The following is a 24,608-nucleotide window of genomic DNA, read 5'->3' on the forward strand; positions in this document are numbered from 1 at the left end:
ACAGGTTCACCCCATTGTGGCAGAACCTCCTAAATTATAGGGCCAACATGCACCTGTCACTGTCCAATGACCTCTGACGACTATGCATATGTTCCCGGTAACTTAAGAAGACTGTCGGGTGTCCTCGGAGAACCCCGAATCATCCATGATTTTTCCGAGCAGGATCCATTACAGAGTCATTGCAGTATTACAACAGTTTATTCATTAATATACATCAGAGTGAAATAGCGGAAGTCTTACAGTAACTTAGTTTACAAAACAGTTGTTTCAAACCTTACAAACTAAGTATGATTATTATTACAAACCATAGTAGTGGAGTGGCATTAGTAACATAAACATAACACACAAAGAAAGTGCCCTGCCCAAGGGCCACACATTTACTTGTCATCTTCGATTTGAAAAACAATCATGCAGCACGATCCAAAGCAGACCTGCTCATGAGACTCACCTGCAACAAGGGTTAACGAACCCTGAGTACAAAAGTACTCAACAAGACTTAACCGAAATAAAAACTGATAAGACTCAGAAATGCAGGCTCAGGGATTCAAGGTAAGGCTTTAGCATTAAACAAGGTTCTTTTACGTAAAAGCTCTTTAAAAAGATTCTTTCTTTCAACATTTAATCCTTATCAAAATCATATATGAATCTGCCATGATCCGTATTGAGATCATGAACTTCATATCAAACCCTTTCTCAAATCTTCCTCAAGTTTCATTTATTAACTACGATGATGAACAGTGAGTTGAGTCTCCATAACCGAGGAGCAATGACGATTCAAACCGATTATAACCCAACTGGGGATTCCCAACCACACGACATATGCAGGTCCCTGACCTACATATACCAACCCACCCTCAGATCCTCTAAAACAAGAACGGGTCCGCGCCACCCGAGAGCACAGTACTCCACCAATCCATCCCATTGCCATGTGGGTACATGCTACTCCCGCCATCTCTCCACTTCTAGTGCGCGAGTAGCCATTCTCGTAATAGAATAGCCGAGTTAAGGCTTACCGGAGCATGTGGCCAGTACTACAAAGTCTCACCTCATGCAATTCAACAACAGACGGTTTCTTAATCGACACAGGCGGAAAGAACCCGCTCACAAGACATCCATGTCTTGTGGCTCTCATACACCGAGTCCGCCCGGTCTAGATTTATTACTCCACATGATCATACCTCATGATAGCATAAATAACCAATCATAACCAAAACTCCATTCATATCTCGCAGGTGACCGGTAATCACCTGACTTTTATCGTTCTAAGCATGGCTAAGCATAATTAGGCATTCTCGGATTAAAACGGGTAACAAGGTTGATATGGAAAAGCAAGGTTGGTAATGCACCAATTAGGTTTCCACTCAACTCCTAATCACTTAATGCAGTATATAAAAGCAAAAGCGAAATAATTTGTAAAAAACAAGGTAGGTTTAAATGCATCTAGGGCTTGCCTTGATTGTCGAAAAAGTTAGGTTCCGGAGATGTTCCACATATATCAAACCCGACCTCAACAGGTGGATTAACTTCCTCAACAACTTGGTTGACTACCACATTCTCACTTTCGTTCACTATACATAGTAACAATGTCATGTTTAATATGATGCGTGATATAAAACACGATGCTTGACGATGGATGCAAAAGTTAATAACTTGAATACAACTTTCCTACGCGGTATAGTTACAAGCCAAAAACTAACTAAACCTTTTTATAAACTCAAACACTTACTTTAAATGCCAAGGATCATTTTATGCTAATGACCCAAGGTCATCACTCAATCCCAAATTCAAACAAAACCTAAATCATTAGGGTTTACTATTTGTTTTTATTAATTAATAATTATGAAATAAATCAACTTTCTCCAAATGAGCTCAACATTTTTGTGAAGACTCATCACATGATAACTAAGTGGCAAAAGAATTTTTATAATTTTGGATAATTAATTAAGCCTAGAAAAATCCTAGAAATCCATTTATTAATTAATTTGAGCAATTTTTATCACATTCAAAATATACTGAAAAATAACATTTAATATTTTTCCTAAATAGTTTACATCTCAGAGAGACCACACAAAAAATTTCATAATTTTTGGAGCTCTATTTAATTCTACACAAAATAAACAAATCATAGCACTATTTAAACAATTCTGCAAAATAGAAAATTTCATTTTCAAATACACAGTCACTGACATCAGGGTCCCACTCGTCAGTCCGCGCTGACCACGACGGCGAGGCCCTTTGACCGGCGGTTTCTCGCCGACGGTGAGATCTCCGGCCACGGCGAGGGTACCATCATGTTCCCCATCTCACGGCGGTGCGGTTAGGGGTACTAGCTAAACCAATTATGGCTTGGTCCGAGCTTGACGCCGGCCATGGCGGACACGGCGGTGCGGCTGTGTTACGCCGGCGAAGTGAGGCCGATAGCGGCTAAACAAAATGCTTGGGAAGAATCAGCAGCTTACCCTAAACACGCTCGAGTTGATGGCTGAACCGGAGGAGCAACAGAAAAGCGGGTCGACGATCAAGGCAGTCACGGCGGTGTTCCGGCGTCGACGGCGGCTTTCCAGTGGCTGCAGTGGATGAATGGATCAACTAAAAGGCCACAGAGCATCACGGCAACACGAAGAAGATGGAGCTACGCTTCGCAAGGGCAGAGACGCACCGTAGAGTGGTGGCCACGGAGAAGCGAGCTTGACGGTGATGCTGCCGGCCGCGAGGGAGAAGGGCGACGTGCATCGTATCTCAGCAAAATTAGGCGCCTAGGACTGGTCAGCTAGGTTCACAAGGAGTAGGCGGAGCTATGGCATGCTTTGCTGAGACTGGGAGAGGTCTACGGTGACGGCGTGAGCTCGTCGGAGCTAGGCGGTGACGACGGAAAAAACAGAGGAAGAAAGCGGAGAAGAACGGCGACGGCGCAGGCTTTATAGCGCAGCCAAGAAGTAAGGAGAAGCCACGCAGCAGCCTTCCCATGCCAGCACAAAGCCGGAGATGGCCATGGGCACGACTGGAAGCCGTCGGAAGATCACCGACGGTGAGGTGTCGTCCGCTGGCACTGTTCACTATATTTAATGAATTGCCACTCGATCCATTTTTCAAATTACTCTCAAATTTGTATGGTAACTCAAAAATCTCCAAAAATAAAAGTTGTTCCAAATTCAAAGTTCTACAACTTTGCCTTAGCAACCATACTCAAATTATGTCTACATTTTAAAATGTAACTTTAAAATCAAAAGGGGACACTTTAAGAACTTATCGCCTTTTCAAATTACTTCAAATTTTATATAACAACTTTGAAAACTCAAAAAACCAACTTTGTACACCTTGACAAGCTCTACACTTTTCCTTTTAGGCTCAACTCCAAAATGTGCTTAGATTTTGAATTAGGTTTTCCAGGGTAGAATTAAACGCTAGAAATTAGGGTTTTCGGAAATCCAATTCAACACAAATGTTTTGAAATTGATTCATCCATAGAAGTCAACACATATCATCATAAAATAAACTTGTTTTAGTGAATGCATATAAAATTTTTCACTAACACAAAAATGATGTGCAATGCATATGATGACATGGCATATTTTGGGGTTTAAAACACTGGAGGTGTTACACCCATCCCACCCCACTTGGGCCTCTAACCAAACACATACTTAAATCTTAGGACAGAGAGAGGGTCCTGTGCAGCACCATGGGTCTTCACCATTCTCAACTAACGAAGTTCACATAATTTCAATTGAGTTAGGGACAATCCTGGCCTTGTGATGGAAGAACCGTAGGTGTGTGTTAAGGTTTGAGCTGAAGTGCGTGACTTGCTAGAGCGGGTTGTAGGATGAACTGTGGACATTTCACACCCCTAGGGTAGATGATCTGCACGCCATTTTCTTTGAGAAATCATTTTTGTGTTGTTGGAGTTGTTGGAACACATGAATTTTTGAACCGTGGGCAGTCTGCGTAGGTGTGTGTTAAGGTTTGAGCTGAAGTGCATGACTTGCTAGAGCGGATTGTAGGATGGACTGTGGATGGATGATCTGCACGCCATTTTCTTCGAGAAATCATTTTTGTGTTGTTGGAGTTGTTGGACCACTTGAATTTTTGAACCGTGGATGGTCTGGTCCTTGTAATTGTAAAGGGGATGGTTTGCGACTCTACAACTGTCGACTCTAACAACAATTTGACACAAGAATATAGCCACTAGATAAAACTTTGAACCATCCAAGCCTTGTATTGAGGATGTTTTGCAAAATAGCCATAGCTAGAAAATGGTTGGGGGACGGGGTGTTGTTTAAATGTATACCTCTCATGCCATGGAGAGGTCTCTTGACTATTTGGAAACTTCCTTGACATGTTTTGAGTCTTCTTCCACCTCTCTCTCACACACACTTTGCTTTGGATTGTATTTTTAGTGAGATTGAGAGCATCCTAGTGCATTGCATCAAGAGTGAGTTTTGTGGCACTAAAGAATTTTTAAACAAGTGTCACTAGCTTGTTACTCTTAGAGGTTCACCTTGCTAGATGGCTTGGAGCTTGTGGATCTATGGAGCACTTCAAAGAAGATTGTGTTGTCCTAGAGTTGGTTGTATGAGATTTTGTGCTCACTCGCCAGAGCGATGAAAAATAATTCTATTGGAATCGGGGTATGAAGGTAGGGATGAAAACGGATTGGATACGGACGAATATCAATGATATTACATTTATTTTTATATTTTTGTTCGAATTCAGATTCGAATACGGATAGTATCAACCATGACAGATAGGATAAGATTGGATATATCGACATCATAAATATGTGATTTGAGTATTCGGATCCGGATATGGATACAGTATCGAATGTTGAATATTCAGACTCGGATATGGAGAGATCTAAACTCCTCTAAACGGATTCGGTCTCGAATGCGTCAAAAAATATATGTACCGTTTTTCACCCTAGTTGGTACTAACTGGCTCAAGATCAAGTTGTGCCTTAAGAGATGAGCGGTTGAACTTTGAATATCCAACTCAACGTAGATTAGGGATGATCGCAAGTCATTGATACCACAAGATAATTTTTCGGTTATCTCTTGTGCTCAATTTCCACTCATGCAATTCACTTTAAGCACTTAACATGCTTAGACATTAAATTATTGCATTGTCATCCCAAGTTGCCAACCTTCACCTAACTTAGCAAAAATAGTATTTTGGGGCTCTCTTGTGTTACAAAATAAATTTGTCTAGTGTTTGTGATTTTAGTTAAAACTATCTTGTCGGGTATCAATATTAGGGATACCTGTAAGAAGGAAGCCGATGGCCGCGAACACTAACTCGCCTGGACGGTCAAGAGCATATTTTGGTCGTGCCCGACCCTGAAGGTACGGGCTCTGTCTCGCCCGTCCCCGAGGGTGCTGGCTCCATGTCGCCCGACCCTAAGGGTGCGGGCTCTGTCTCGCCCGATCCCAAGGGCTCATGCTCCGTCTCGCCAGACCCCTTGGGAGCGTGCTCCATCATGTCTGACCCCTCGGGCGTGGACTTCGCCTCACCAGACCCCTCGAAGGGGGATTTCGCCTCGCCCGATGGGGGTCCGTATCGCTCCCAACCACTATGGGTCTAAGAGTACGAACCTAGGGTCAAACTTCGAACACCAGAATAGGAGTAGGTGTGTCATGACCCACGACCATGACGGGCCATACCTGAGGACTTACATCGCCAACAGTGTCGGGCGTGCCGGTGCTATGCTACCTAATCTCTGAACAACTTCCGACGGAGGTATCTGCTAACCATGCCGCCTGCCAGGATGGAATGGGGCGCCATGACTGGCTGATGACACCCACGTATAGCGCCAGTGATGAACAGGGCCATGATGTGGAGCCATCCCCGTCATCGTCTACAGGGCACAGCAAAGCGGCTCAATGGCTCAATGAGTTCGACTAGACTCACCTCCATTTGATCCTTCCATCAGAGACTTGAGATGTTCTCCCTCTCTTACCCGTTTGTAACCCCTACTACAAACAAGTACCGGTAACACAAGTAGCCTCAAACTAGACATAGGGACATTCCCCCCGAACCAGTATAAACCCTTGTGTCCTTCGAGCACACCATCCGGGTCAGACGCGCAAACACAAAATTACTAGTCAGCGGTTCAAAACACTAACAGTTGGCACACCAGGTAGGGGCCTTTTGCGTGACTCGTCATCCACAATAGGCCATGGATGGCTAGCCATGGCATCAGCTGGGTCCTGAGCATGCACGTGAGCTTTGGGAGCTTAGATTTCTTCATCACCACAGAGGGAGAGCTGGCGCGGGCTCCCGTCCCCATCCAACTTCTTCGCTCCACTGGCCTCAACGCAACCATCGAGGCACTCGAAGAGTTGCAGCCGCACGCCCCAGAGGCCCATGCCTTCGGGGGCAACCAACTCCTTGGCTTCGATTACAGGAGGCTAGAGTGCCAGCTTGATGCCTTCCTAGGACTCTAACCATCCTGGGAGGACCTGCGCTGCATCACCTTCTCGTTCGCAACGTCATGGCACAGCTTGCTAGAGGAGAACCGCTCTCCTCGGAATTCCTCACCTAGAGTGCCCCAACAACGTTCTTGTTCAGTCTACACGACGCCACAAGGACCATTGGTCACCTCGTGGCATAGCGCATGCACCTGTCCCCCATGGATGACAAATTCGTGGGTATGACGGACTATGTCGCATAATCTTTTCATGACCTTCTCGTGGGAGATTCAGAGACGATCTTTGACTCTGACTCTAGTAGGGGAAGCCATCACCCCTTGTGAGAATCCATTATGGCAGGCACCCCTGCGGGACATGTCGAAAGTGTCCACAAGGGAGAGGCTACTCCTACGGATGACCACAACGATGAGGTCGAGGGAGATGTAGGGGCCCCGCCTCGCCAGCGGGTGGAGCAGCTGAGGGCATGTCACAAGGAGATCGAGGATGCATGACTTCAGCTAGAGTAGGAGCGTGTGGAGCTCGAGCGCAAGATCAAACGCCATGGAGACAGTGGCCGTGCACGTGCCATCGCCCACGACATAAACCGAAGGATCATTGAGGATGATGGAGGCCTCCTGTACTTCACCCGGGCAAGCCTAAACATAGCTGTCGCAGCGGCCTTGCTTTGAGGGCTCCCGAAGCCCGCGACACCTAAAGACCGTCGGGCCCATTATGAGATCCGCACGCTGCTCGAGCGCACAGCAGTGCAGCAGGCGGAAAGCTCGCTATCTCAGTGACACGAGCTGATGCTAGTCAGCGCGTGTCTTTAGGATGACATGGCCAAGACGTATCCGTCCACTAGGCACCGCGCGACGGCGGGGGGCTTGCCATGGTCCCGGTGCATGAGCATGTCGGCCCTAACCGTGATGCACGTAACACCTTAGATGCCCATAGGCGCGGATGGGGGGACAAGAGAGAGGAGGCCAGCCCGACTGCCACCCTCATCGTGGTGGACGCTATCATAGCGGCGAGGACCGAGGCCCGAGCCCTGATCTGCTGGGGCCCAGGCTTTTGGCCGGCACATCCTCAACGCGGCTTTCCCTCCGCGATATCAACCACTGACCAACATCCCAAAATACTCTGGGTAAACGAACCCCGGTCTGTGGCTCAAGGATTACTAGCTTGCTTGTCAAGCCGGTGGTGCGGATAGTGATTACTTCATTATCCGCAACCTCCCCTTGTTCCTGGCCAATTTGGCACGAACATGGCTGGATCACCTTCCGCCCAACCGGATTCAAAGCTGGGTGGACCTGAAGGAGATCTTTCTGGGAAATTTCCAGGGCACCTACACATGCCTTAGGAACCCTTGGGATCTAAAGAATTACCGATAGAAGTCTAGGGAAACTCTCTATGAGTACATCCGACGCTTCTCCAGGCAATGCAAGGAGTTGCCCAATGTCGTCGACGCCGACGTCATTGCAGCCTTCTTATCCAAGACCACTTGTGAGTCCCTAGTCCACAAGTTGGGATGCAAGGGCCCTCGGACCACCAAGGAGCTCCTTAACATCGCGACTAGCCATGCCTCAGGGGAGGAGGCGGTCAGAGCGATTTTTGACCGCCCCAAGGGCAAAGCAAAGCGAGACGAGGACACCAGTGAGAGCGCCTCTAACCGCCCGAATAGAAAGAAGAACAAGCAGCGACACGAGGGCTCCCTCGTGGCCACTACTAAGCAAAAAAGTGGACGGGCACCCACCGAGGGTGCTCCCGACCACTTAGAGAAGCTACTCAAGGGGCCATGCTCGAATCACACCTTCCCCTTCAAGCACTTGTACAAGGACATTGCCCTCATGAAGTGTTTCCTGTCCGACAGCTCCAAAAAGATGGACCAGAGGAAGAAGCCTGAGCTAGCGACGGACAATGCCGAGCAGAAGGATGGTGTCTTTCCAATGCCAGATGGCTGCCTCATGATCTTTGGTGGGGCAGCGGCTTACGACTCTAGGCACTGCTGAAACCTCACGCGTTGCGAGGTCTACATGGTCGAGCCAGCCATGCCATCTTTCCTCTGGTGGTCGGAGTCCGCCATCACCTTTGACCGATCCAACCACCTAGAGAGTGTCTCATAGCTGGGACGGTACCCGGTTATGTTTGACCCAATCATGGGCACATAGCATCTCACCAAGGTGCTAATGGATGGAGGCAGCAGCCTCTACATCATGTACGCCGAGACGCTTGATGCCATGGGCATCGATCGGTCGCGTGTCCGACCGACCGGGGAACCTTTCCATGGCGTCATGCCGAGGAAACAAGCCATACTGCTTGAGTAGATTGACCTACCCATCACCTTTGGGAATCCAACCAACTATAGGACAGTGACCCTCACCTTCGACGTGGTCAGGTTCCACAAAACCTACCACGCCATCCTAGGACGACCGTGCTACGCTAAGTTCATGGCCATCCCCAACTACACTTACCTAAAGCTCAAGATGCTAGGCCCACATGGGGTCATCACCATCGACACCTCCTTCTAGCGTGCTTATGAGTGTGAAGTTGAGTGCTGTGAGCATGCCTCGGCGATTATCGCCTCTGAGGAGCTCGCGGTCATCAAGGAGGGGACCGTCGAGGAAGCACCCGACTCCAAACGGTTGGCCAGATCTTTTGAGCCTGCGGAGGGCATCAAGGAGGTCCTCATAGACCCCAGCAGCTCCGAGGACAAAGTGGTGCACATCGGCACCACACTTTCCTCTAAATAGGAAAGCACGTTCATCAACTCTCTCCGCGCCAACAGAGATATCTTCGCGTGGAAACCCTCAGACATGCCAGGCATTCCGAGGGAAGTTGCCAAGCATGCCTTGCAGATCAGGCCAAGCTCCAAGCTTATAAAGCAGCTCCTACGTCGCTTCGACGAGGAGAAGCATAGGGCCATCGGCGAGGAGATCGTGAAGCTTTTGGTGGCTGGATTCATCAAGGAAGTGTATCATCTCGAGTGGTTAGCTAATCCCATCCTTGTACAAAAAAGAATGAGAAATGGAGAATGTGTGTTGACTACATGAGGCTCAACAAGGCATGTCCAAAGGATCTGTTTTCTTATGGACATTGGTGATATAAGGCCTAGAGAGGTGATTGATGTTGAAGATGATAAGAATCAAGTGCTCTCTAACTCAAATGTGCAAGCTAGTGGTTCTCATGATCAAGTTCAAGCAAGAACTAGTGATGACAAAGTGCAAGATCAACAACAAGTGGCTAGTTCATCATCTCAACCAAGTGATCAATCAAATGCAAGCAATCAAGTGCAAGTGCTTCAACCTACCAATGTTGCAAGAGATCATCCATTAGACACTATCATTGGTGATATTTCAAGAGGTGTGCAAACTAGATTAAGATTGGCTTCATTTTATGAGTATTTCTCATTCGTGTCATCCATTGAACATAAGAAGATAGATGAAGCTTTGAAGGATGTTGATTAGGTCAATGCTATGCATGAAGAGCTAAACAGCTTCACAAGAAACCAAGTATGCGAGTTAGTTGAGAGGCCTAAGGATCATAATATGATTGGAAACAAGTGGGTCTTTCGAAACAAGCAAGATCAAGATGGGATAGTAATAAGGAACAAAACAAGATTAGTGGCTCAAGGTTACACTCAAGTTGAAGGTCTTGACTTTGGAGAAACATATGCCCCGATTGCAAGATTGGAAACAATTAGGATCTTATTAGCCTATGCTTGTGCCCACAATATCAAGTTGTACCAAATGGATGTGAAGAGTGCATTTCTTAATGGGTACATCAATGAGCTTGTGTATGTTAAGCAACCTCTCGGTTTTGAAGATGAAAAGAAACCCAACCATGTTTACAAGTTGAGAAAGACTTTGTATGGATTAAAACAAGCACCTAGAGCATGGTATGAGAGATTGAGAGATTTCCTACTCTCTAAAGGATTCAAGATGGGAAAGGTTAACACCACTCTCTTCACCAAGAAGCTTGGAAATGACTTGTTTGTAATGCAAATCTATGTTGATGATATCATATTTGGGTCAACAAATCAAGATTTTTGTGAAGAGTTTGGCAAGATGATGGCAAGTGAATTTGAGATATCCATGATTGGAGAGCTTAGTTACTTCCTTGGTCTTTAAATCAAGCAAATGAAGAATGGCATATTTGTGAGTCAAGGCAAGTATATCAAGGACATGATCAAGAAGTTTGGAATGGATGATGCTAAAGCTATTAGTATATCAATTGGAACAAGTGGAAGCTTGGATAGTGATGCTAGTGGCAACATGGTGGATCAAAAGATGTATCGGTCTATGATTGGAAGCCTACTCTATGTGACCGCATCAAGGCCGGATGTGATGTTTAGTGTATGTATGTGTGATAGATTTCAAGACTCATCAAGAGAAAGTCATTTGAAGGCAACAAAGAGAATATTGAGGTACTTGAAGCATACACAAAATATTGGATTGTGGTATCCCAAAGGAGCAAGATTTGAGTTGATTGGATATTCGGACTCCGATTATGCGGGATGCAAAGTTGAGAGAAAGAGCACATCGGGCACATGTCAACTATTGGGAAGATCACTTGTGTCTTGGTCATCAAAGAAGCAAAATAGTGTAGCACTTTCAACTGCCGAAGCGGAGTACATTTCGGCTGGTAGTTGTTGTGCTCAATTACTTTGGATGAAGGCTAGTTTGAGTGATTTTGGAATCAAATTCAAGCAAGTGCAATTGCTATGTGACAATGAAAGTGTTGTAAAGCTCACCAACAACCCGGTTCAACATTCAAGAACAAAGCATATTGATGTCCGCCATCATTTTATAAGAGATCACCAACAAAAAGGGGATATTTGCATTGAGAGTGTTGGCACCGAAGATCAACTTGCCGATATCTTCACCAAGCCACTTGATAAGAAGAGGTTTTGCAAGTTAAGGAATAAATTGAACATACTTGACTTCTCCAATATGTGTTGATGCACCCCCCCATTATATATAATTTGAGCTCACCTATCTATAATTTCACCCCAACTTATCTATAATTTGAGCTTACCTTTTATGCTAATTGTTGACAAAGGGGAGAGAAATTCATAAAGATAGTAAGATAAGAGGAGCAAACAAATGAAAACAAATGAAATGACATTGTAAGGGGATAATAAAAAATGCACACAAGTAGGGGGAGCAAGCTCATAAACCTTGTATGTTGCATTTGAATGTGCATTTCATATATTTACTTACATAGCACAAGTTCTAAATTTCAATATCCATGCTTGTGTGGTGTATGCTAGTTATATGCTTGAATGATGAAATGAAAAACTAGCATGCATAGGCTAAAGTAACTAGACTTATGTTCATTCTATGGAAACTAGACCCTTGCTTGTAATGTTGATCTCATGGGGTATTCTAGTTTTTGTGTATGTCTAGTTACTAATGGTGCTAAGGATGGTATATTGGTGCACTCCGATTGGTATCACGCTTCAAAGGTCCGTCTCTTATACCTTAGCATCATTTAGTAGAAATTGTCTCCTATATTTCCTATCTAAGCATATGTGCAAGCTACAATCCAAACTCTTAGCACATATGTAGGGGGAGCAATTGCTACCATTTGGAGTTTATGAAACTTGTCCATATTCTTTTACACATGGTAAATATGCTTGGGCAAGCAACATGGATTCAATTAAATTTCAATTCATATATTTGTGTAAGGGTTGCCATCAATTACCAAAAAGGGGGAGATTGAAAGCTCTAGTTTGGTTTTGGTGAATTGATAAAACCCTAAGTGCTAACCTAGTTTATCAAAGTGATAATGAGATAGGTAGCACTACTCCAAGTGATGAAACAATGGTGAAGATCATGATGATAGTGATGGCATGGTGATGATCAAATGCTTGAACTTGGAAAAGAAGAAAGAGAAAAATAAAAGGCTCAAGGCAAAGGTATAAATAGTAGGAGCTATTTTGTTTGAGTGATCGAGATACTTAGTGAGTGTGATCACATTTAGGATCGATAGCCGTACTATTAAGAGGGGTGAAACTCGTATTGAAATGCGGTTATCAAAGTGCCACTAGATGCTCTAACTCATCGCATGTGCATTTAGGATCTAGTGGAGCGCTAACACCCTTGAAAACATTTGTGAAAATATGCTAACACATGTGCACAAAGGTGATACACTTGGTGGTTGGCACATTTGAGCAAGGGTTAGGAACTTCACCGACAAAGTGTCTGCCCATAGAGTGCGGACAGTCCGATGGTGCCACCGGCGCTCTTTGCAGAAAAGACGGAGGCCACTGTAAGTGACCGGACGCTGGTCTCGGTAGGACCAGTGCGTCCGGTCAGTGGAAGTGTGAAGACGCTGGAATCGGTCTTTGACCGGACGCTGACGGGGCGCATCCGGTCCTGCTGACGTGGCAGCACACAGAGGAGACGTTGTGTGACTAGACACTGGGTGAGTCCAATTGAGCATGACCGGACACGTCTGGTCGTGATTTCTCGCTTCTGGATGCTTACTGGAAATGAACGGACGCTGAGGTCCAGCGTCCGGTCACTTCGCAGCAGCGCGTCTGGGTCATCATTTAACCGTTGGGATCGGGCACTTAGTATTTGAAGAGAGGGGACACGTGGCGTGCCTCGCACAACTGGACGTTGGAGTCCTACGTCCGGTCGATATGACCGAAGCGTCTGGTCGCCCCATGTTCAGTGCAGTGAGTAGCCCAATGACTCTATTTCATGGGGGCTTCTATTTAAGCCCCATGGCCGGCTCAAGCTCATTCTCTTGGCCATTTGCATTGATATAGCAACCTTGTGAGCTTAGCCAAAGCCCTCCCACTCATCTCCATCATTGATCCATCATCTTTGTGAGATTGGGAGAGAATCCAAGTGCATTGTTTGAGTGATTGCATCTAGTGACACTTGATATTCATGTTTCGCTGCGGGATTCACTTGTTACTCTTGGTGGTTGCCGCCACCTAGACGGCTTGGAGCAGCGGGGATCGTTGATCGTAGGTTGGTAATTGTCTCCGGCTCCGATCGTGGTGATTGTGAGGGGTCTTGTGCCTTCCCCAGCGGAGCGCCGAAAGGTAACTCTATTGGATTGCTCGTTTCATTGAGTTACCTCACTTGTGGGTAGGTTCTTGCGGTGTCCAATTGTGTGGACGAGGTTTGTGCAACACCTCTTAGCCGCCGAACCACCAAGTGTTGGTCGACACAACGGGGACTAGCGTGCCGGCAAGCACGTGAACCTCGGGAGAAAAATTAGTTGTCTCTTGCCCTTTGGTATTCTCCCGGTGATTGATTTAGTATTCATCTTGTGATTGGTTCACTCCTCTACACGACGGTATAATCACCCTACTCACTTATTTATATTCTTGCAAACTAGTTGTAGCAAGCTCTTTAGTGTAACTAAATTTGAGAGCTTGCTTTGTAGTTTAAGTTCATCTAGTGGAGCTCTTTAGTATAGCAAGTGTAAGAGCTCTAAGTGAGTAGTGAAATAGCAAATTGTGTGTTTAGTGATCATAGCAACTATAATTCCAACCCTTGTAGTGCTAGAGCAAGTTTGCATTTCGCTATTTATTATACTAATCAAATTGCTCTAGTTGATTTGTAGATTTTTAAATAGGCTATTCACCCCCCCCTCTAGCCGACCTTTCACGTGCTCTGTCTCGCCCGATCCCGAGGGTGCGTGCTTCGTCTCGCCCGACCCCTCGGGCACAGACTTCGCCTCGCCAGACCCCTCGAAGGGGGATTCTGCCTCGCTTGATGGGGGTCCGTACTGCCCCAACCACTACGGGTCTAAGAGTACGAACCTAGGGTCAAACTTCTGACACCAGAATGGGAGTAGGCGTGTCTTGACATGACCCGCGGCCACAACGGACCATACCTGAGGACTCATGTCGCCAACAGTGTCGGGCATGCCGGTGCTATGCTACCTAATCCCCGTACGACTTTTGACGTGGGTATCTGCTAACCATGCCGCCCGCCGGGACGGAATGGGGCTCCACGACCGGCTGACGATGCCTGCATATAGTGCCAGTGATGAACAGGGTCACGACGCAGAGCCGTCCTCGTCATCATCTATAGGACCGATGGGACCCGCGTAAAGGAGACGAAGGACGCCGTGACCCCGGAGGCCTTCTTCCTCCTTGCTTTTCTCTCTCTCTTTCTCTTTCTCTCGTGTAACCTGCGCCTTCTCCTTCATCTATAAAAAGGGAGGCAGGACGCCCCACGAAAGGCACGGCAAAGCGGCTTAAGTGCTCAACTCCATTCGATTCTTCCATCAAAGACTTGGGACCTTCTCCCTCTCTCGTCCGTTTGTAACCCTTACTATAAACAAGTGCCGGTAACACGAGCAGCCTCAAACTGGACGTAGGGACATTCCGCCCGAACCAGGATAAACCCTTGTGTCCTCCGAACACACCATCCGAGTCGCGCAAACACAAATTTACTAGTCGGTGGTTCGAAACACCGACACATCTACTCCCCCCTGTAGTATGTATCCTTAATCTTGCACCAATATATGCATTAGTGCACAAGTGAAATAGACAATTTCAAAAGTCTTCTTAATATTTTTCTTCAAAGCATGCTTTATTACATGTCTTCCAAATTGCCCAACGTAACATAGGGCAGCAATCCCAAATGTATGGATTTTTCTTTCCGTTTGGCAACCACTTCTTTACACATGCCGAGGATTGAGTTAGATTCCTAGGAATGTTATTAGAAAACAGATAGCTACAACAGCCTAAACCACTTGGGCAACATGACATTTAAAGAACATACGTATGAATTATGGTCTCATCCTGTCAGTCAGTGATCACAAAAGTAACAAAGATAAACCACCAACCCATTTTTAGTTAATCACATTATCATTGATTAGGACCCCATTATTTTCCATGAGCCAAAAAAGATTGGAAAATAATTATGTTTATACTTGAATGATTCTGCTTTAATAGGGAAGCGACTTGTCTGACAATTAAATAATGTAGTATAGGCTCTACATGTCTCGATCACCATTGATAGCAAGAAGTTCATTCTGTTAAAATTGATCTTGAATTCGGACATCAACTCATACAAATAAAATAATAATAACTCAAGATTCTTCGCATTTTCCAAATTAGGCACACCCAACTACTTGATAGGCAAATGACTTATTTGCCAATTAAATAATTCAGCATACGCTTTACATATCTCCTTATCTCTATTGATAGCAAGAACTTCACTTTTGTGAAAATTGATCCTGAAATCAAATATCATCTCATACCTTTGTCAGAAAACAAATAAAATAACAATTTAAGATTCCTTGCATTTTCCAAATCATGCTTTAGACATAAAACCGTGTCATCTGCGTATTGCATCATGGCAACTCCTTTTGGAATGACGATATGGTAATTAGAAAAAAAATAGTGGACTTTCTCTTTCGAAAAGAAATATGCAATGAAAAATGCAAGCATGAGTTGAGGGTTCTATTTCTGTATTGCAACAAGGAGAAAAAAATATACGGGTAAAGAAGTGTCAGTGCTAAAATAAAAAAGCATGTGGAAAAATACCAAAAACATTACACGCTATAGGGGGGGTGATTTGGGGAGTTCTATTTTTCTATTCTAAAAGTAGCAACAACTATTCTGATAAAGTTATCTCAATGCTAAGCTCTTCTATTGTAACGAAGAGCATCTAATGAATATATTTTAATTGTTATTCGATGAGTTAAAATTATTTTGATAAAAACAATTTAGTGCATGATTTAGAGATTTCTTTTGGTTAAGCCCGTGTTTAGTTGCCAGGCCAAATTCCAAAAAAGTGCTACAGTACCCATCACATCGAATCTTACGATACGTGCATGGAGCATTAAATGTAGGCGAAAATAAAAACTAATTGCACAGTTTGGTTGGAAATCGCGAGACGAACGTTTTGAGCCTAATTAGACCATGATTGAACACTAATTGCCAAATAAAAACGAAAATGCTACAGTAGCCCAAAATCCAAAATTCACCCAACTAAACACCCTCTAAGACATTTCAATGTCAAAACAGTGAAAAATAGGATAAGAAGGAGCAAAGTAAAAAAATTTAATGCATGATTTAGGGATTTCAAAAAATATTCTGATTAAAATAGGGGGAAAAATGAAAAAGAAAAACATTACGCTAGAAGGAGGGCTTGAACCTCCGACCTTGTGGTTAACAGCCACACGCTCTAACCAACTGAGCTATTCCAGCAACTGATGTCCTTCATTCTCCTCGGCTCATCAAATCCAATGTCGCCAGCAGATGCGAAAATGAACTCGGTCCACTTCTCTAACCCAGCAGCCAGCAGCCAGCCCTAGAAAAAATAAACGAGAGCTCAGTCCCACCTCGTGCTCACCTCCCCTCCCCGTCCCGTCCCCACCCCACGCCGGCCGTGCCGCTCCCGCCCGCCCGCCGCCGGAGCGAAGGTCGCCGCGCCGACCGCCAAATCCTCCTCCCCCTCCCTCTCGTCCCCATCCACCGCCGCCGCCGCCTGCTGGGCTGGTGCGGAGCGGACGGACGGAGATCCGCGCGCCTCGGTCCCCGCTGCGCCGTCGCTACGCCGGCTGAAGGTCAGTTCCCTCTCCTCCCCCACCGCGGCCCGGGTCTCCCGCGTACCCGCTAGCTGCAGCTTGCTTCCCGGGGGTTTTTTTTTTTTTTTTGAGATGGATTTGATGCGCTGCTACATTTCGTAGCTTGATGCTCACGGGTTCCCTGTATGATTTGGGCTAAAAAGAGCACCTTTGTTTCTCATTTGTTTTTGCCTTTTCTTTTGTATATATTGGAATCACCTTTACGAATTCACTGCCGCCCCCCATTTCCTACAAGGACAGATGCGAAGAACCGTATGAAAGGAGTTAAATTGTACAGTATAAATTACCGTATATATCACTGGGAGTTTTTAGGTCTTTTATTTAATGATGATTTAATCCACTACGAAGTACGAACTGGCCAGTGTGCCACTGGGTCTGCCATGGGCCCCACTCTTCAAATCCTCTGGGCTGGTATGCATACCCTTTGGATGGAAGTGATTTGAGTGTGGACAACCAGTTCATGCAAATTTCCTGCATTTCTCATTTAGCTGAGCAGCACTGCTCATGCAGAGCTTATTCATGCAAGTTTCCTTGGAAATGCTTGTTGCCTAATACAATATAACTCTGAATTCAAGCTTGTAATTCTTTTCTAGGTAGTTAAAACTCCCCATTTTTTTGTATATATAGGGTATGGATGTTGAGTGATAAAAAAGTTAATTTCACTATGCTATTAAAGATAGGTCCTTAAAGATATTATTATTGAACTGGGCTTCGTCAACATACACTAGGAAATGACTCAGTTCTAATAGATAATTTTCAAATATCGTATATACATATTGCCTGATGTGCCAACTGCCAAACGATTCATCTGCAAGCCAGGATGTTATTTTCCCACTTCTTGACTACTGTACAAAATAGAAATATTTGTTCTAACTTCTAAAAGATCAGAATAAGTAGGATTTTCACCATAGGATTCCCATGGTCTTGCTGGATCACAAGAGTTTCCCTGTTGTTTTCGGTTCAGATGATAGACATGGTGTCTGCCATTGAAGAGCTTAGTGGGTTAACCTCTAAAGAACTTGGGGAGATGCTGAAGGAGTCAGACAACTTTGTTTTGCAGTCCAAGACCGAAGACGGAGGTCCAAAGCAGGTACTTGTATGTACAAAATGTTTGCATATGTTGCAAACTTGCAATGCCCGATTCCCTGACACCTGTTCTTTGTTGTAGGTGGACATGGAAAAACTTGTGTCCTCACTTCCTCTTCATCTCCTTGCTGTATGTTTGGAGCTTGGGCAAGGCCCGGACTTGACTTATGTGCTTCGTGGCATGCGCTTTTTGCATAGTTTGTCTGATCTAGCATCCCGCCATACTAGACTGGAACAGGTTACTCCTTTTACTATTTCATATACAAGTTTAACATATGGAACCATTCTTATGTTTCTTATGGGTTATGATATGGTTTGAGGATTTTAATATTCCATGTTAAAAGCTAGCCTGTGAATCACATCACATGCATATGATGCTTGGATAATTCAAGTTATTTACTCTGAGGCCCTATGGAATGTAATGAAGCTCCTTTGTTGTCATTAGACTGATAGACTTTGTCCAACCGAGCTCAATCTGTTTAATATTTGGATTTGATCTTCTGGTTGATTTAATTTAGCTAAATGATGGGCACCTAGCTCACAGCAATATTTCCTTGCAGGTTCTTCTTGATGATGTCAAATTATCCGAACAAGTCATGGACCTGATATTCTTCCTACTTTCTATTCTTGCTGAACAGAAGAAGGTTTCAATGGGTTAAACCAAAATGCTTTTATTCATTCATGTGTGCTCCACTTTGAATTATCATCTGATACTAATTCTGGTAACAGCTGTTGTTTTTAAATTAGGAGAATAATGTCGGCGCTTCTCCGCTTGTGCATGCGTCACTTGTAGCAGCTAGTCTTCATCTGTTGACAAGTTACTTCTCTTCCCAGTGGCATGAACTTGTCCATATTCTGCTTGCACATCCAAAGGTAACATGTGGGATTATCATAGGATCACTCTTCAATTTCTTGTGATATGTTAATTTTATATCTGAAACATAACTTATGAATTTTGCCATCTACCTTATTTCTTAAGCAAAAGACCCCATGTTGTCTTTGCTTTTATTTTGGTTCCTTATCTGCTAATTTTCGTTCACTACATCTTTGCTAACAGCTTCTCCACACTAATCTCATTGTAACAAAGGTTGATTCTTGGATTTATCCTCTCCATGAAATATAGTCATGTAGCATGATTTTGAGTGTTAACCTTGCTCTTGATGTTTTATTCCAGAGTTATTTTAGCTATCGTTGTGTGGCATTTTGTGCTTGAATTACATAGCAATCAATGTTATCAAGTCGTCTGACTAATCACGATTAGTTGTCGGGCTGATCGGTGCCATGGCGATCAGTTATGCACTACGATTAGTCATGATTACTCGTGATTAGTCACGATTTGTCGGGCTGATCGCTGCAATGGCGACTAGGACCGGTTAGACATTTTGATAACATTGATAGCAATCACTGCAAGCTGCCATGTCAATTATTAATCCAAACTTGCTGTAAAATCTTGCAGTCGACATGAGGCTAGTTTTCTGCATTGGAGCTATGCTGCTTGAATTTTGTACACATACGTACATGCCTTCTTAATTTTCACGTTAACATTGCTGTTAAAACTCAGTTTTTTTATCTAGGTTATATCAGTACAATAGATCCCTTGGTGTTCTTACTGTCATATAAGCATGATTTTTGAGGTGTCGCCTAGGTGTCTAGGCATGCCCCCAATGCCACAGGGCACCACAGTAACACCTTGTTGCCTAGATGTACAGGCGTGCCCCCAATGCCTCAAAGGCTATGCTTATAAGAGACGTAGTTTATGCTAATGTTTTGCTGACTATTGCCCAGTTTATGTTCTGTGTGTTATATGATGCTATGATTCAAGTTTTTTCATGTGTATATTTTTTGTTATCCTGTGATTTGGGTTTCTTATACGTGTATGTTTGGAAAAATTCTATCTGAGCACTTGTTTCTGTTTTGGATACCCCGTTGTGCACATACTGATTCATAATGCTATTCTTTCAATATATATGCTATTCAGCAATGTGTATCTGCTTAGGAACACTTATAATTCAATCATTGGTGCGCATACTAACATTTAATGATTCATGATCAGGTTGATATCTTTATGGATGTGGCCTTTGATAGTTTGCATGAAGTTGTGAGGCTGTTAAATATCAGATTATCATCAATGGGCTCCGGTTCCTTTCATGTTGGTTCTTTGGAATCTCGTCGTGCTCACTTCATCTGCCAACAGTGTGAAGCATCACTGCAATTTCTCTTGTTGTTGTGCCAGCAAAAGCTGTTTCGAGATCGGATTTTAAAAAATAAGGTCTCACCTATCTTTAAAGGCATATAATTTTTTATGCTATTGAGGGGGAAAAAGAATACTTGGAGTGATTGCCTTTTCTTCTCCATTTTGACTTTGTAAGAGATTAGTAGTTGTGCTATACCATTTGATGACAAAAATAGAAGTTATCATGTTGACTATGATTTCCCTCTGGTTCACATGGTTCATCTTACTTCTAGTCTTTCTTGTGCTTGGAACTTTATTAAATTATCAAAAATAGAAGTTATCATGTTGACTATGATTTCCCCCACTGTAGTTCACATGGTTCATCTTCTACTCTTTTCTGTGCTTGGAACCTTATTAAATTGAATACTGTGTGAAACCTTATGTACTAGTTTTGGGTGAAGTTATATTTTTGGCCAAATCTCTAATGGGCTACTACACAGTTATTAAATATAATGCTCTTGGAAGCTTGCATGTTAAGGAACTTCTCGCTTAATGCAGGAACTCTCTAGAAATGGAGGCATACTGTCACTTTCTCACACTATACTGAAGTTAGATGTCCCTGAATGTTTGAAACAATCAACCGATCTTGTTGCTTCTATTTCCAGGCTCAAGGCAAATATACTTTCTATTGTAAGTTAACTGCACATGATTTACCAGAATTGGAGCGTAGTAGTGCAAACCTATATTAAGTGACTGATTAAATTGTTGATATATTCAATTTCCCAGCTGTTGCAACTTTGTGAGGCTGAAAGTGTCTCTTACCTCGATGAAGTTGCTACTAACCCAAACAGCAGGCGGCTAGGGCAAACCTTGGCTCTAAAGGTCAGTTCTACTGGGGCTGACCACTGCCCAGGAATATATTCCTCTGTATCTGCTGCTACTTAAAAAAATATTCGCTTTCTCCAAATTTTGATTTTGCTCAGTTACTGCAGGTTCTTAATTTGCTGAAGATTGCATTTGGAAGAAAACAAAACATAACTTCTGATTCTCATGATAAGGGTAAGATTTACCCCATGGGATCTGTGCTTATCAGTGCATTGCGTCTTGTTGATGTGTTCTCCGATGATTCAAACTTCAGATCTTCCTTTATGACTAACACTGTAAGATTTTTTGCTTAACTACTTGCGTTAACAATTATATCTTGCATTTCCTTAGCAACTGGATGTGTTTTTAAGCCAGGATAATGTATTCTTCAATTTCTTTTTGTTCATAAATTTGCAGGTCCCGTTTTTAACCCAGATTTTAGCAACTCCTCATGAGGAATTTGTTTCAAGTTGGTGCTCTGTCAACGTACCAGCAATTGAGGAAGATGCAAGCCTAGATTATGATCCTTTTGGTGCATCTGAGGTGGCACTGTTAGCTTCTGATAATGTGTTGACTGAAGCTAAAGCTAACTATTCATGCCCTTTTCGCCCTAGCCTGCCTTCAATGGCATATGCACAGACAAGAACATCATGTGTAGTGAAAATAATAGCAAATTTGCATATTTTTGTTCCAAACATTTGTGAAGGTTAGACTATTCCTACATGTTATGAGTTTTAATTATTCGCAACACATTCTTTAAAATAAGTTCTGTTTGTTCTGTCAACAGAGCAAGAAAGGGATCTTTTCCTTCTGAACTTTCAAAAATACTTGGTGTCTGGGAGTCCTAAACTATCAGCAGACGAGCCAGCTTCTAGTGATTTCAAGGCCACTAAAGTCTGTAGAAACTTAGGTAAAGTTAGTTTTGCTGTTTCTAGTTATCTGTTGGTTAATATATCCATTATGTGGCATGTCTAACTCTTCTGTGGGTTTTGTAGGATCTTTGTCTGATTATGCTAAAACATTGGTTCCGAATTTGTTAAATGTGGAAGACGTGGTGTTATTAAGGTGCTTAAAACCATTTTACTGTATTTTATATTGTATCCTGGTTTTCCCAAATGACGATTAAGTACTTTTTTGGTTACATGCCTGAACTTATTGGTTTTGATTATACTTTATTGTGTACTCCTTGATAATTTACTGCTCTGAATGCCTTGATAATATTTCTAAGCTTTTGGTTACCTTTTGGCAGTGATTTTTCTGATAAGCTACAATCTTGGTGTAAATCACAAGTTGAGCAAGTTGCAGTAAAGGTTTGTTTTCTGTACTCATTGTTATCATAATGACCTATCAATGGTACTGAAGTGTTAATTTTGTTGGTACAGAAATCTCATCTTTATCATAATAACACAACTGCAGAGCGTGCACACTAAATAGAGGAATTTGCACATAATCTGCTCAGTACAAATTTTATTAGCCATAAAAAACATTAAGCTCTCTTTACTTGTGTGGCTGTTGATGCTTGAATACTTGCATTGGGTGTTCAGTTTGCATTTGCAGCAGTTTGCTTCAAATCCTTTTTTCAGTCTCTGTTCAATTGTTGGATGGCCTCATTATGGAATGTTTCAGGTGGGACAAAATGATACTCCACCAGAAAGCACGGAGGACATTCACCCAGTGCAGCAGCCCTTGCTAACACGGACAAGCACTCCGGACTCCAAAATGAATAACCTTCCAAAGGTAAATACTTAGATGAGTGGGTCAATGAAACATCACTGGTGATTGGGTCCACAGTGAATTGGATTCTAATCGGAAGCTGATGACAACAGGATGCGCAGAACATGGAAGTGTCTACACCAATACCCCCAATAAATCCAGAGGGAAATGATAAGGACGGGACTCCAAAGAACACTGCCTCTAGAAATGGTGGTTTCCTGCAGAATGCAGTTGGTCAAAACCTAGTCCATCTTGGCGTTGCAAGAACAGTCAGTGGTGGCTCTTCGGTTGTCGCTTCCGGTGTTAGCACTGGACACCAGCGCAGCAAAATGGATCTTGATCCGGCATCCAGCAGTGTGGATAATTTCAAAACACCAGAACTCACAAAAGAAAATGGTCTCCAGGAGGATGAGAAAGGAGAGAGTAGTATGTATGATGAGAGGCAACCTAAGAGAAGGAAGCGGACCCTTATGAATAATGAGCAAATAGATGAATTAGAGAAGGCTCTAGTAGATGAGCCTGAGATGCACAAGAACGCTGTTCTATTGCAGAGTTGGTCAGAGAAGTTAAGTGTGCAGGTATTTTTCACTTGGGCATTCTCTTCTTACGTCAAATTACTGAATGCATTCTCATTTATGAAAAACACGGCCGTGCTTTTGTAGGGCCCAGAGATCACAGCATCACAACTTAAAAACTGGTAAAACTGTGAATCTTCTTTAGCTGTCCTTTAAAGTTTCTTTCTTCAAATTTATAATACCATTTTTGTGCTTTTCATCTACAGCTATTTGTAACAGTTTTCTCATGCAAATTCCAGGTTGAACAATCGGAAAGCTAAGCTTGCTCGCATTGCAAAAGAAAGAGGACCATTTGAGGGGGAGAATGCTGATAAGCCATCTACACCAGCCACTATCCATCTTGGCGAGTCTTCCGAAAGTGCTGGGGAGGACAACTATCTACCCCCTGCGAGGGTGATGAACGCTCTATCCAAAGGCAGACTGGTGAGCCCGGACAGCAATGAGCAAGCATCGCAGGCAGAGTTATCCCCGAACACGATGCTGATCCGCCCATTCACGAGATCCTTCTCACTGGAGCCTGGCCGCCTCGTCTCGCTAGTTGACAGCGATGGGAAGGAGGTTGGCAGGGGCAAGGTCTTCCAAACGCCAGGGAAGAGCCCGGCGGAGAGCCGCGTCTGCATGGTCGACGTCACTGAGCTCAGGACCGAGAAGTGGAGGGAGCTCCCACACCCTTCTCAGGCATCTGGGAGGACGTTCCAGGAGGCAGAGGCGAGGAATGGTGGCATCATGAGGGTCTCTTGGGACGTCGTCAGGCTGTCGCCTGCAGTGTAGCAAGGCAGAAACTCTTTTGTCAGGTTGTTGTATACTGTGAGGCACAAGATGAGTAGTAGAGGGGCCTGTGGTTAACTGTGATGTATCCATCAACGAAAGCAATGCAGGTGGTGGTGGTTACTAACTTTACTACCGGTTACTGCCACCTGCAGCGAGACGTGTGAATCTGGCGCAGACCTTTTTTTTATTTTTTTTACGGACACTGCTGACTGTTGGAGTAGAACCTTTTGTTTCTTCAGTCAAGGCGAAAAACAGTGGAGGGGCGATGCAGCATTTTTCATGTCCAGAACGCGAAGAACCGCGTTGGCAGGGAAATTCTGTAGAGGTGGTGCGTGCTCAATTGAACCCCAGTGAACAAAATACTAGTAAGCTGTTGTTGCAAGCAAGAGCAGCTTTGGTTATCAGTTGAAACATTTTATCGAACGAAGAAGAATTGGTACACTAATCGGAAAACCGAGG

At 43.9% G+C, this 24,608-nt stretch overlaps 1 protein-coding gene and 1 non-coding gene across 5 annotated transcripts; one reads left to right on the forward strand and one right to left on the reverse strand.

The window, feature by feature from the left end:
- Positions 1 to 16,513: 16,513 nt before the first annotated feature.
- On the reverse strand, positions 16,514 to 16,587 carry TRNAN-GUU (transfer RNA asparagine (anticodon GUU)). Its single transcript has one exon. It is a non-coding gene; the product is annotated as a tRNA-Asn (tRNA).
- A 228-nt stretch (positions 16,588 to 16,815) lies between these two features.
- LOC136484303 (nodulin homeobox-like) lies at positions 16,816 to 24,565 on the forward strand. Of its 4 annotated transcripts, none has more exons than XM_066481546.1 (17): positions 16,816 to 16,946; positions 17,932 to 18,057; positions 18,136 to 18,291; positions 18,614 to 18,697; positions 18,801 to 18,926; positions 20,107 to 20,322; positions 20,785 to 20,916; positions 21,013 to 21,108; positions 21,210 to 21,386; positions 21,508 to 21,796; positions 21,878 to 22,000; positions 22,086 to 22,155; positions 22,340 to 22,400; positions 22,717 to 22,827; positions 22,917 to 23,381; positions 23,466 to 23,500; positions 23,618 to 24,565. In XM_066481546.1, the coding sequence occupies exons 2-17, from the start codon at positions 17,932 to 17,934 to the stop codon at positions 24,147 to 24,149; spliced, it is 2,799 nt and encodes a 932-aa protein (XP_066337643.1). In that variant the 5' UTR covers positions 16,816 to 16,946; the 3' UTR covers positions 24,150 to 24,565. The 4 variants fall into 4 exon arrangements, with proteins under 4 accessions (XP_066337643.1, XP_066337644.1, XP_066337646.1 ...); XM_066481547.1 differs by having other exon boundaries at positions 21,219 to 21,386; XM_066481549.1 differs by lacking the exon at positions 23,466 to 23,500 and having other exon boundaries at positions 23,618 to 23,782.
- The last annotated feature ends 43 nt before the right edge of the window (positions 24,566 to 24,608 follow it).

This window comes from Miscanthus floridulus, chromosome 9, assembly GCF_019320115.1.
Source record: "Miscanthus floridulus cultivar M001 chromosome 9, ASM1932011v1, whole genome shotgun sequence".
NCBI lineage: Eukaryota > Viridiplantae > Streptophyta > Magnoliopsida > Poales > Poaceae > Miscanthus > Miscanthus floridulus.